Source organism: Podarcis gaigeae, assembly GCF_964106915.1.
Source record: "Podarcis gaigeae genome assembly, chromosome: 7".
NCBI classification, from domain to species: Eukaryota; Metazoa; Chordata; class Lepidosauria; order Squamata; family Lacertidae; genus Podarcis; species Podarcis gaigeae.
Window position 1 is genome coordinate 9,778,082 of NC_139683.1, and position 12,481 is coordinate 9,790,562.

Here is a 12,481-nt window from a genome sequence, read left to right on the forward strand (position 1 = left end):
TCTATCTGTCCATGGCTTTCTTTCCATAAGCCTTCTGTGCATGTAGTAAAGACATGCAAGGCTTCAAAAGCAGGAAGACCTACTAGGCACCCTTTTGAGTACCTGGCCCCTCGAGCTTTAGAAGTTTAGAAATTGCAAATTGCCATTCCTATGTATGTAGAACTTCCGTTTATGATGCCTCTGTCCTTCTTACTTTTCTGCTATAGCCTTTTCCTGTTTGATCTCCTGGATTTGCTGCCATTTCCTCCACCCGATCCTATCCTGTTGCCTTTTGTGCTTTGGGGATGACTTTTGTAACTACCAATACACCTCTGCTGCAAGTTCTTTCTTTGAATTGTCCTCTTTTTGTTCCATCTCATAAAGAAAAATCACGATAGACTCCTGAAGAAGATGTTTTGTCAGTGCTGCTGAAAATATCCCCCCCCCCCCTACTTGGGTCAGCCCTCCTTGGAATAACATTTGCCAGTGTGCCTGTGGTCTTGAGCTCTGGATTGCAGCTGCTGCAAGCGGCTGCTAGAGGTTGCTGTTTGCACACAGAAAGAGGCTCTTTCAAAGCAGGCAGCTGGATGCCACGCTTAACTTGCAAGCTGTTGGCTTAATAATCAGGGTTGCTAATCGATTAAATAGTTTTGGCTGATTGATTGGATAAAAGGCAGGCGATTAATTGCAGTTAAGTAAAATCTGCATTATGTCCAAAACAAAGGGTGGGTGCCTTTTTGAGATTGTTTTCTTCAGCAGTGTTTGCATGGCCAGTAAAGTTCAATGCTCTTCATCACAGGGGAGCATCCTTGAGTAGAAAAGACTCCCTCTTTCAGATGTTGCAGATGCAGGGAACCTTTATCATCCAGAGCAGAGAGAAATGAAAAGAGTAGAGTAGCCTTAGAGAGGCGTGGTGGGAAGGCAGGGGCCTTCAGTCCTTGCAACTGCCTCATTGGGGCAAGTCTTACTGGGAAGGGTTTTTAGGATCACTAGGCCTGCGCGGCTTTGGTTTCTTTGAATAAAGAGTTAACTGCACTGGCACCATGTTTTTTATTGCTCTTGACACTTCCCTCCCCCCTCCAAATAACATCACAGCAGGCACCCAGCATTTAAAACAGCAGAAATAAATAAAAGCAATTAAAAGCTATCAATAAAAGAGTTAAGAAATAACAAAGCAGCTGTAAAACAGTAAATAGCAAAGCAGCTATAAAATAACCATAAAATCTTAGCTGCAGCAGCGTAAATCAATTTCTCGTTCAACGCCTGTGCAAATAGCCGCTCTGTAAAATAGGTGCCAGGTGAGTAGCCTCAAGGAAAGGCCTTTTGCTTTGTCCTCAGCTGCCTTGCCAATGGGGGGGGGCGGGCATGGGGCTGGTGGCAGGGCCAAAGGAGTTAGCTCTTCCATTGTCCGATTGATGGAAGGCTGAAAGTGGCTCCATCTATTATTAGCGATGATTCTAATTATCCTTAGGTCTGAGGATGGGTCACCACAATGCAACCGAAACCAAACAGCAATCGTACATCCAGGCAGAAGGAGGGCACCCCATTTTGGTCCTAGAAGAAGGAGAGGTTGAGGTGCTGTCTTTATGCCAACCACTCTTAAGCATTCATCTGACCCCTGATGGCAGAGTGTTGCTTGGTGTAGCAGAGGGAGTCTCTGAGGTTTTTCCCTTCAGTTTGAGAACCGAGGTACAGCTTTGTGTGAAGCAAGGAGCCCAGTCTATCTCCTCCTGCCGTGGAATGCAGCACTTGCAAGAACAGGGCATTGTAAGGAAATTAACAGTGAGATCCTACATGTTTACTCAGAAGTACCGTATTTTTCGCTCTATAAGACGCACCAGACCACAAGACGCACCTAGTTTTTGGAGGAGGAAAACAAGGGAAAAAAATATTCTGAATCTCAGAAGCCAGAACAGCAAGAGGGATCACTGCGCAGTGAAAGCAGCAGTCCCTCTTGCTGTTCTGGCTTCTGGGATAGCTGTGCAGCCTGCATTCACTCCATAGGACGCTCACACATTTCCCCTTACTTTTTAGGAGGGAAAAAGTGAGTCTTATAGAACAAAAAATATGGTAAGTCTCACTGCATCCAGTGTTGCTTACTCCTTACTAAGAATGTTAAGAATTGCAGTCCTAGGAGGGTGTTTTGACTGATACAATGACAACAGTTGATCATTTTTTATTTTCACAATGCTTTTGTGTCAAATAAACTAGTCCTGAAATAAATTAGATTTTAGGTTGGTAGGAGAAGTTTGTGTGCAGCAAGCTGAATAATTCCACTGTCGTTCCGCTCATGGTGTACCTGCATACTTAGCCGATTAACAGCTTCTTTGATTCTCTGCATATTTTATTCATTGTCTAATTAATTGCTCTGTTGACTTCCCCTCCTAGTTAATTACCCACAGCCTCCTCATCAATTCCATTCATGCTTAATTTGGAATTTTGTTTATTTGATTCTTTGCCCTTAAGTGGCTGTTTCTGTTATTGTCCTGTTGATTCCCAGCCTAATTATCAACTGATTTATCAATTACCCGTTGCATATTTGTTCAGCTGCTACGGGGATCGGTGGCAGCCTTATTATTATTAGTGATTATTTATACAGTGTGCTGTGTGATTTCCCTCTCCAGTTCCATTCATCCTTGCAACCAATATGAGAAGCTGTTCATTATCATTCTGACTTTACGGGCAGGGAATCAATTTGCAAGCGTGAAATTCGCTCAACTAAACCACAGTACATTATAGCACCGAACTTCTTGGCACATGTAAGACAAAGGTACCCCTGCCCGTACGGGCCAGTCGTGTCCGACTCTAGGATTGTGCGCCCATCTCACTTAAGAGGCCGGGGGCCAGCGCTGTCCGGAGACACATCCGGGTCATGTGGCCAGCGTGACAAAGCTGCTCTGGCGAGTCAGCACCAGCGCCGCACATGGAAACGCCGTTTACCTTCCCGCTGGAGCGGTACCTATTTATCTACTTGCACTTAAGGGTGCTTTCGAACTGCTAGGTGGGCAGGAGCTGGGACCGAAAGACGGGAGCTCACCCCACCGCGGGGATTCGAAACGCCGACCATGCGATCGGCAAGTCCTAGGCACTGAGGTTTTACCCACAGCACCACCCTCATCCCAAGATAAGTGTTGCTAAATCTGAGCTAGGTAGTTCAGATCTGCAAGTTTTCTTCTTCGTCTTCTGCAAAAAAATGACTATCTTGAGAATAAACAGAATAGAATAAAAGCCTTTAAAGCATGCATGAGGATCACATGTCCCAACAGATAAACCCCAGCATAGCCCACGGATCAGGATTAATGGAGTTTAATGGCTTTGGTCCTGTATACCTGAAGGAGGATCTCTACTCCAATTATTCATCCTGAGGTCCAACTCTTGAGTGCCACACACTTCCAAACAGTAAGGCCTGTCCGGAAAGCATATTTCCCCCCTTGCCATCATAGAGAGATAAGAGCCAAGAGAGTGTAGATGACGCTCATGATCCAATAGCATGAGATAACCGTGTTCCGTGTTGGATGGATTCCATGGGCATAGCATTATGTGAATCGTGCGTGGTGTAGTGAAATACAGTACTGGAATGTTCATCAGCATTTCAATTGCTCTGAGAGGTGCTGCTAACGTACAGGAAGAGTACAAATGCACACTCCAGCAAGGTGCACCATGTGCCAATGGTTCATCTAGATACCTTTTTTATTCCTTTCTATTGGCAGTAGGCAGCTATCCAGGGCACCCTTCATGCCTCCAGTTCCCACTGTTATGGAACTATGAGTGCAAGCAGAGTGACAGTGAAAAACTCTGGGCTTATTCTTTTTTGAGGGGGGGGGGGATAGCAACCACTATGTATTGCTTCTCAGCGATCAAACCAAATTAACAACAAAAAAGATATTGACTTGAATAGTTTCATGGGTTTCCTTTTTTCAGATTAACTGTTAAAACGGGAAAAGAAGTTAATAACCCACTTTAATTTATGTTATATTTTCCAGGAAACAGATCCATCTTTATGTGCAAGCTCTGTAACTTATTTTCCCCGAACCAATCACAACTGCTGTCTCATGTCTCCGAGAAGCATTCCGAAGAAGGGATTAAGGTGGATGACATCGTTATTCCTCTCAGACCTCTTACGACGCCGGCAAATCTAAATAAAAACGGAGAAGGTACGGCCGGACGTCGGCAAGGATGCAAATAATTGTTACCGCTGTTCTTTGCATTATGTTAAATTTATAAAATTGCTTCAGCCTCAGAAACGACCAGATCCTCTGCTTAATTCATGACAGCAGGAAAGTCTTTTGCTTAATTCATGAACACTTCCAACTGCAGTGATTAAATGTCTCTGCATAAGGCATGGAAGGCTTTGATGGTTTCATGAGTCTGCCAGAGGATTTGTTTGTTTCATGAATTATAATATTTGCTTAATGTCTGCAACTTCATATGTTGAGCTGTACCCCTTCCTTTTCGTAAAAGAAAAGAAGCCTTAATTAAGCAACTTCACAGACTCAGCTTTGTGTGTGTATGTGCATGAAACCTCACACAGCTGCACTAACTGTTCCGCACCCCTTTTCACGAACAAGCACCCCCCCAATCCATTGCCTTTCATTCACATTCATCCCACAATCCCCCAACACCCCGTTATCCTGCTTTCTCTCCCCACCCCAGGACTTTCCTTTCCCTGCCACCTCTTCCTTTCCCTTCCTTAGTGGCCCAGCCACAGAAAATGTCCTTCGGGATGCTGCTGCAGGTGCCACCCTCCTTGCTGGGGACTACAAGCTCTCTGCCACCTGATCACCTCTCCTTGTTCCTTTCACAGTTGCGGCTGAATCATCCTCCCATACAGCTTGCAGCAATCATGGCATCACAACCACGAAGAGATCAGGTGGTTGGGAGGCCAGATGCTGTGGTTTGGGCATCTTTCCAGAGGATGCTCTAGCTCAGTGATGGCCAAACCTGGTCCTCCAGCTTTTTTTGGAACTGCAATTCCCATAATCTCTGACCACTGGTCCTGTTAGCTAGGGATGATGGGAGTTGCAATCCAAGAACAGCTGGAGGGCCCAAGTTTGGCCACTCCATGACTGAGTGCCACACATGAACCTGTCTGCCTGCCTGCTGGCCAGTTATAGTAGTAGCTGGATTGCTGAATGCCAAGTGAAGTAAGAGAAGGAATGGGAGGCTACCTTCTGCAGGTCTGGAATTGTTTTTGTGTGTCCAGATGAGAAGTCAGTGTCTCCAGACAGACTTCAGCCCCCATAATGTGGGTGCCATTATATCTGCTGCAAGGCCGCCATTACGGGGGGAAAACCAAGCTTCCATCTGGCAAGGAGACAGCACTGTAGCTGTAACGTGTAGCATGGCTCACAATGTGGCATGATGCCCTCCTGTGAATGTCACCACTAGAAATAAATGGCAGAAACGTGGAGGCTTTCTTTGTGGTGGTAGCTATCACATTCTTTGTGCCTAACTACCAATGAGAGGGAAAATTCAGGCTTTTCTTGGAAAGCCACCAATGCAACACAAAATAAATAAAACTGCATTCATTTGATGAGCTGATTGCCTGGATGTTACGTTGGTGTTTGCAAAAATATATATTAAAATCTGTCCCGTGATTCATTTCAGATAATAGCTCTCTTTTTATGCAAAGACAGAACAAGGACTATTCATAATTTATAATGGAAAATTAACACTGGTGCTATTAAGCAAAAAAATTAAAACAAAAAAACCCATGCAGCAAAGGTTGAACAACTTTGCTGATGAAACGTCAACTCCACCATCGAAATAGGGTGACAATTTCAACTTTTCCTCATTTTTAAGAACAACATTGCCCCCGATGATAAAGGATTTCAGGCTTGAAGTCATTACGAAGGCTTCCTAAGCCCAGTTTGGCAACTGGATTTTACAAAAGTTACCAGCTAAGCCATCTGTGGCCTAGAAAAAGAGGGAAGGACCCACATTTGCAAAGCTGTTCTGCTCAGTCGTCCAGAGGCAGTTCTTTCCTGGCACAGACAACCTGGTTTTTTTTGTTTTTTACATACCTGCATTATTGTATAAATGATATCAAGGCTCAGGGGTCAGTGTCCTGGAAGAAGCATCTGTTGTTGCTTATTGGATATTTTGGGTGATATCCAATGCTACTCAGACTCGGAGCCAACCCATTTAGCATAATTTCTATTGCATTTTTAAAATATTGTCTTGTTTATAAGTCAACCAGGATAGCTATTGTCAGGGAACTGCCATTGGAGCCAGAGGGAGAGGGAGGGCTCCAGAGGGGTTCAGGAGAGCGTCCCAGGAGGGAGAGAAGCAGCCCATCTGCTGGGGAAGGAATTCAGCGTAGCACCAGTGGAGAAGGGGGGCAGATGGGGGAATCGGCGAGGTGGCTCCATGACTCCTCGCCGGAGACCAGCGGGGAGAGCACAGGTCCTCCACTGCCCACACCCTCCCTGCGCAGAAGGCTTCCGCGCAGGGAGAGTAGGCGGCGACTAGGCGTCAAAGAGCTTCTTTGCTGGAAGAAGTTCAAGAAACGCTCACTGACGGATTCTGCCAGCGATTGAGACAGCCACGGGTGAGAGGCTGTCCAGACAGAAAGGGTTCAACCAGGTAACCTTGCCTGGTGTGGTGTTGATTTACGCACGAGCAACCCCTAGAACCATTACAGCTATAATAAATCAAATTAATAAATTAGAAATACCTTCCAGTACATATCTAGGACTCGATGTATAGACCAAATTCAGTTTTGCTGCTCACTGAATTAGCTGGCTATTTGTTCGCATATGTGGTAACTGCAGATGTGGTACGGACAATAATATTTCTAATTTTGTTACCCTTTGCGGGCATTCTTTTTTAAAGGGAGTGGTGTCCATCTTCTGACTCCCACACATTCATTTGGGGTTTAAGAGACATGTAGGCTCTGTTCTGATCTCCAGTGAACATCCAACACATGGAGATTGAGTGACCCACCCCCTTGTCTTGGATTATTTCACTTGAGTTGTGATCTCCCTGTATGGCAAAAGCCAGTGTGCGATGGGCCAGTCATTTACTGCTTGAAAATATTACCTTCAAGTGGTGATGCGAACTTGCTTCCACAGTGTATAATTTGTTATATGATGGAAGGTAAACAGCATGTGTAGTTTTTGCTATGGAATTTTAATGTGTCGTCTTGAGCTATCTCCCCACCCATGGCAGGGAAATAATCTTCAGATCTTTCTGTGCATTTTGTGAAGTCCTGCTCCTTGGGGTATCAAGACTTTGTGAGACCATCACTCATTAGAGTTATTGTTTTTGAAGCGATCAAAACTATCAAGGGTTCTACGAAGATAAAATCAGCAGGCTTGCAATCTATTCCTAGATGCAAATCAGCTAGCTAAATGTTACACTTACAACCACTGTCTAATAAGAGTGATTTTGTGTTGTTGGGTTTTTTTTTTTTTTTTTACTTTTTTAAATGGCAAGTTTGCTTTTCCTTTTGTATATGTGTGAATAGCGGCACAGCTTGTTATGACTATACCCGGTAGGTCCATTCTCCCCCCCGACACTTTCCCCTATGTAATCTGAATCTATACCAAATAATTAATGAAGCTCAGTGCTCTAAAAATCCAAGCACATGTTAGTCACATCCCAAGGGAATAATGAAAATGTAGGGTTTTTTCCCCCCAGCACGGTAGCCACGGTTTTGCTCTTCTGCAGCAACAGCATTTAATCCTCCCCCCCCCCCTTTCCCAGTGCATGCCTGTTAAAGAATTTACAAAATTACATAATTATTAGATGGCACTTGGATGAAAAATGTGCATTGGAGAAAGAACAGCATAAAGATTTTTCTCTTGACATAGTTTATTTCTCAATTTCTTTTTGAAATGTCATCTCTCTGGATATTAGTCTAGGCAGAATGTGTTTTCTCCACTTATGCATGGCTTTGAGTGGCATTTGCTGGCCTCCCGAAGTCTAGATGACAAAAGAGCCGGTTCTCCCCAGCCGACAGGCAGGCAGGTTTCATAATAGATTAGATGAGGGCAGTGCTCGCTCTTTTCCTATACTAGGAATGGGGAGGCTGAGGCCCTGGGGTCCAATGTGGCCCTCCAGACCTTTCTGCTTGGACCTTGGAACTGTCCCCAGGCCGCACACCCCCAATGGTCATGCTTTGAACCTGTCCCCCCCCCCCCATTTGGCTGGAATGTGCCTGTGAACTGCTAATGCCCCTTGACTGAATGGAGAAGAGAGAGAAGGGGGCATGGGATATGTGTAGAAACAAATACACAGGGAGATTTTTGGCTTTGGCCTTGCTGACCACTGGCATGTGACCTTCAGAAGGTGCCCAGAAAGGATTTCAGCTGTCGGACTTTCAGGGTTTATGCACCCCTGCCCTTGAAACCTACATCTTCACACCTCAAATGGAAAATGAGGGGACAGAGTTAAATGGGCTGAACAAAAGCAACAAACTCTGGGGGGAAATATTAATCCCACCATGGACAATCAAGGCAAGGCCTCCGTTTGGAGACTTGCTTCCCACTATGAGACCCTAGAAATAACTGCTTAGAAAAATCCAGACCTAAAAACAAATGCTTAGTTTTTAATGTGCACAGCTTTAGAATCGGAAGTTTCCAGAGAGCTCCTTGTCTTAATATTTTCCTCTCAAGTGGCTGTCATGTGGAAGAGGGAACAAGCTTGTTTTCTCCAGTTCTGGAGAGTAGGACTCGAGCCGTTGGCTTCCAGTTATAAGAAATGAGGTTCTGACTAAGCGTCAGGATGAACTTTCTGACATTAAGAGATGTTCAACAGTGGAACAGACTCCCTCGGAAGGTGGAGGACTCTCCTTCCTTGGAGATTTTTAAGCAGAGGTTGAATGGCCATCTGACATGGATGCTTCAGCTGAGATTCCTGATGACCCTTGGACTAGATAACCCTTGGGTCCCTTCCAGATTATATGATTCTGTGACTCCAGGGCTCTTTGGTGCTCCAGTCTTAGCTTCCCTACTTTCTTGCAAAGCTGCACCTCCTGCACATAAACGCAATATCACAAGGAAGAAACATGGTATCTTGGCTGCCGCTAGAAGCAGCAAGTGCTTGGGACACAGGGCAGCCCTTTGGGGTATAATCTTGGGACTTGGACTGGCCGACCCCATAATCCAACCACAAAACCTGTAGTGTAGGCTTCCTCAAACTCGGCCCTTCAGATGTTTTTGAGACTACAATTCCCATCATCCCTGACCACTGGTCCTGCTAGCTAGGGGTCATGGGAGTTGTAGGCCAAAAAAACATGTGGAGGGCTGAGTTTGAGGAAGCCTGAAATGTTAAGTCTTAGGATACATGAATGCAGGAACAGCCTTTAAGTTAGGCACTCTTTCCTAGCACAGTTCAAAGTGTTGGTGCTGACCTTTAAAGCCCTAAACGGCCTCGGCCCAGTATACCTGAAGGAGCGTCTCCACCCCCATCGTTCTGCCCAGACACTGAGGTCCGGCTCCGAGGGCCTTCTGGCGGTTCCATCCCTGTGAGAAGCCAAGTTACAGGGAACCAGGCAGAGGGCCTTCTCGGTAGTGGCGCCCGCCCTGCGGAACACCCTCCCACCAGATGTCAAAGTGAAAAATAACTACCAAACTTTTAGAAGACATCTAAAGGCAGCTCTGTTTAGGGAAGCTTTTAATGTTTAATAGGTTACTGTATTTTAGTGTTTTGTTGGAAGCCACCTAGAGTGGCTGGGGGGGACCCAGCCAGATGGGCGGGGTATAAATAGTAAATAATAAATTATTATTGTTATTATTATTATTACTCTTGGAATGAACTCACCCATTACCTGTTGAAAGAACAGCGTAGGTGCTCATTAAGAGCCACGCACAGCTGCTTGACAGCTTCTTCTTAACTTTCCTCCCAACAGAGCTCCTTGTAGTGAAGAGGAAAAGAGGCAGGCCGAAAGGATCGACCAAGAAATTTTACGCTGATGAAGAACTGGCAGAAAGCAGCCACTGCGCTCCAAGCGAGGCTGCTCCAGTGGGACCTGAGGAAGGAGGGGAGTTGGCGGAAGTTCCACCAGGCAACCTGGAATGCCGGAAGTGCAACCGGAAATTCTCCAATTCCCGGCAGCTACGGAAGCATATCTGTATTATCGTCAAACCCGAAGATTTGGAGGAGGAAGGTGATGCAGGTAGATGAGCTTTCTCTTGTGTTTTTCTGAAGGCAGGTGCTGTGATCCACAGAAGAACAATACGTCTGCACATGGGGAAAGCTGACATACACAAAGTTGGTGTTTTTGTTCGCCAAGTCTACCGTTGTGGCTCCTGTTCCCAGCCAGGCAAGCTGCTGTTGAAGGTTAAGGATCATTTAGGATTGATTGGGCCTGTGGGCAAATTCAGGAGAACCATGGTCTTACACAGTTTGGCCCTGTGGCTTCACAGCTTGACAGCTGTAGGGAGGTATTGGAAGGTTACAGAAAAGAGCCTTAACCCTTAAACCGTATTGGATGGATGACTTTGAAACACTTAGGCAGGGCATACGCCTTGGTTCAAAGCAGGCTTAGAAGCTCAGATATAGAAGCTAGGTGCCAAATGGCTCCTTAAACCAGGGTAACAGTCGCCATTTGGGGGCCAGACAGCTCGAAAGTTGTACTCTTCAAATTTTTGGTCCCTGAAATTCATTTGGATTGTGCAGATAAAATTATAACTGATAGAATTCTACAGGATGGGGTATTGGTGTGTGAAAACTGTCAAGATCCAAGGATCCTTAGGCATGTGCCTCCAGCCAGGCACCATCCTGGCACCCAGACATCTTCAGTTTGTTGCAAGAGGCCGATAGGTAAAGGTAAAGGTACCCCTGCCCCTATGGGCCAGTCTTGCCAGACTCTAGGGTTGTGCGCTCATCTCACTCTAGAGGCCGGGAGCCAGCGCTGTCCGCAGACACTTCCGGGTCACGTGGCCAGCGTGACGACGCTGCTCTAGTGAGCCAGCACCAGCACAGCGCACGAAAACGCCGTTACCTTCCCACTATAAAGTGGTACCTATTTATCTACTTGCACTTAAGGGTGCTTTCGAACTGCTAGGTGGGCAGGAGCAGGGACTAAGCAACGGGAACTCACCCCGCTGCAGGGATTCGAACCGCCGACCATGCGATCGGCAAGTCCTAGGCGCTGAGGTTTTACCCACAGCGCCACCCACCGATAGCCACATGCAAAATGCACCTGGTGAATTTTGGTTCAAAGTAGGCACGTCACACCATTTATATAGGTAACTTCTTACATTTGTGGGCTGTTTTCATTTTTAGTTAAGCACCCATGTTGACTTAGTACTTGCAAGATAATTTTGAGTATATATGGAAATTTTCCACTAAAGATGGTTGCCTATGTTGCTTTCCCCAGAGATTAATTTATAGGTAGCATTGGGTAGTAACTGATGCTGTGGGATCTAAATAAAGCTGGCAGGACTTGAAAGGAGCTTTTTTTGGGGGGGGGTAATGTTCTTTGTTTTCTGTTTTGTTTTATTTTATTGCTTAAGGAAGCCGTCTGGTTCCTCATTTGTGACATGTGTCCCTTGTCTCCTCCACATGTTATTTTCAGCAGTACTATTATACTATTCTAGCATAATTGGGATTAGTAAATGCTTTTAAATGTGACCTTTATGTACATTACTGAAACTCGCTGCCTTGACCCCACAAGCTCATTAAAACCATAAAATGTGAGCTTGATAACAGTTTCTTACATAGACTACTCAAGGTTTTTCCAGCTGAAATTGGTTTCTGCTTTTATAGAAGAAAACAACTTTTCTGTCTGCAGGTGATGAGAAAAATAAACCAGTCCATGTCATGCAGGAAATTAATTCTTGCCACTTCCCAATGCCTGTTTTTTGATACTGATGTAAAATACAGCCTAGCTTGGGATAGCCAATGGGTTGGTCTCCAAATGTTGGACTACAACCCCCATCATCTCTGACTGCTGGCCATGCTGGCTGATGGGAGTTGTAATCCATCAACATCTGGAGGCCAACCCATTGGCTATCCATGCACTGGATCTTTTGCACAACGCCCATGGGGCATTTTCCAAGCTGTGAGGTGTTGGTTTGATTGTATTATGTTGTTAACATTCTGCCTACCAACCTTTTAAAGGCTTCAGATGCGTCTAAGCCTTTGGTGAGACAGTATCTTCCCAAACCCGGCTAGAAAGGCCCACTGGGAACTGTCAAGAGCTTTGGCTTTCCATTGCCTCACCCCACCCTGACCTGACCCAGAAGAGGCTCTGGTTATCATTGCCAGTTTCTCTGAAAGGGCTTCAGATTCCAACAGAACAGGGTACTCTCCAGCTCAGGAGGCGAAAGAGAACTCCTTTGTAGATGCCTATCTAAGGCAACCCATATTATCTGGTTCCAGGACCTGAAAAATGGTTGGTTGTCTGACCAGGGTGAAGCTTAAAACCAACAGCGGTGTCCTGGGTGCCCAGTTTATTATGCCCACTTGGCCAGGAATTAGATCAAATGGCCCATGTAACACCAAGCCGCTTCGGTCATCATTGCACACCTGATTCAAATGTTACAAAAATATA

General features: G+C 45.5%; 1 protein-coding gene across 4 annotated transcripts in view; it reads left to right on the top strand.

Annotated features, from left to right (window-relative positions):
• The window catches only part of ZFAT (zinc finger and AT-hook domain containing), a 77,454-nt gene that overhangs the window by 2,764 nt on the left and 62,209 nt on the right, over nucleotides 1-12,481 (top strand). For all 4 annotated transcript variants that reach the window (XR_014566774.1, XR_014566775.1, XM_083749009.1 and 1 more), the window contains exons 2-3: nucleotides 3,963-4,133; nucleotides 9,833-10,099. Coding sequence is in view for 2 of the 4 variants with exons in the window: in XM_083749009.1 (XP_083605135.1) it covers nucleotides 3,963-4,133; nucleotides 9,833-10,099 (438 nt within the window). In the remaining 2 variants the exon portion in view is untranslated. The remainder of the gene's footprint in view (nucleotides 1-3,962; nucleotides 4,134-9,832; nucleotides 10,100-12,481) is intronic.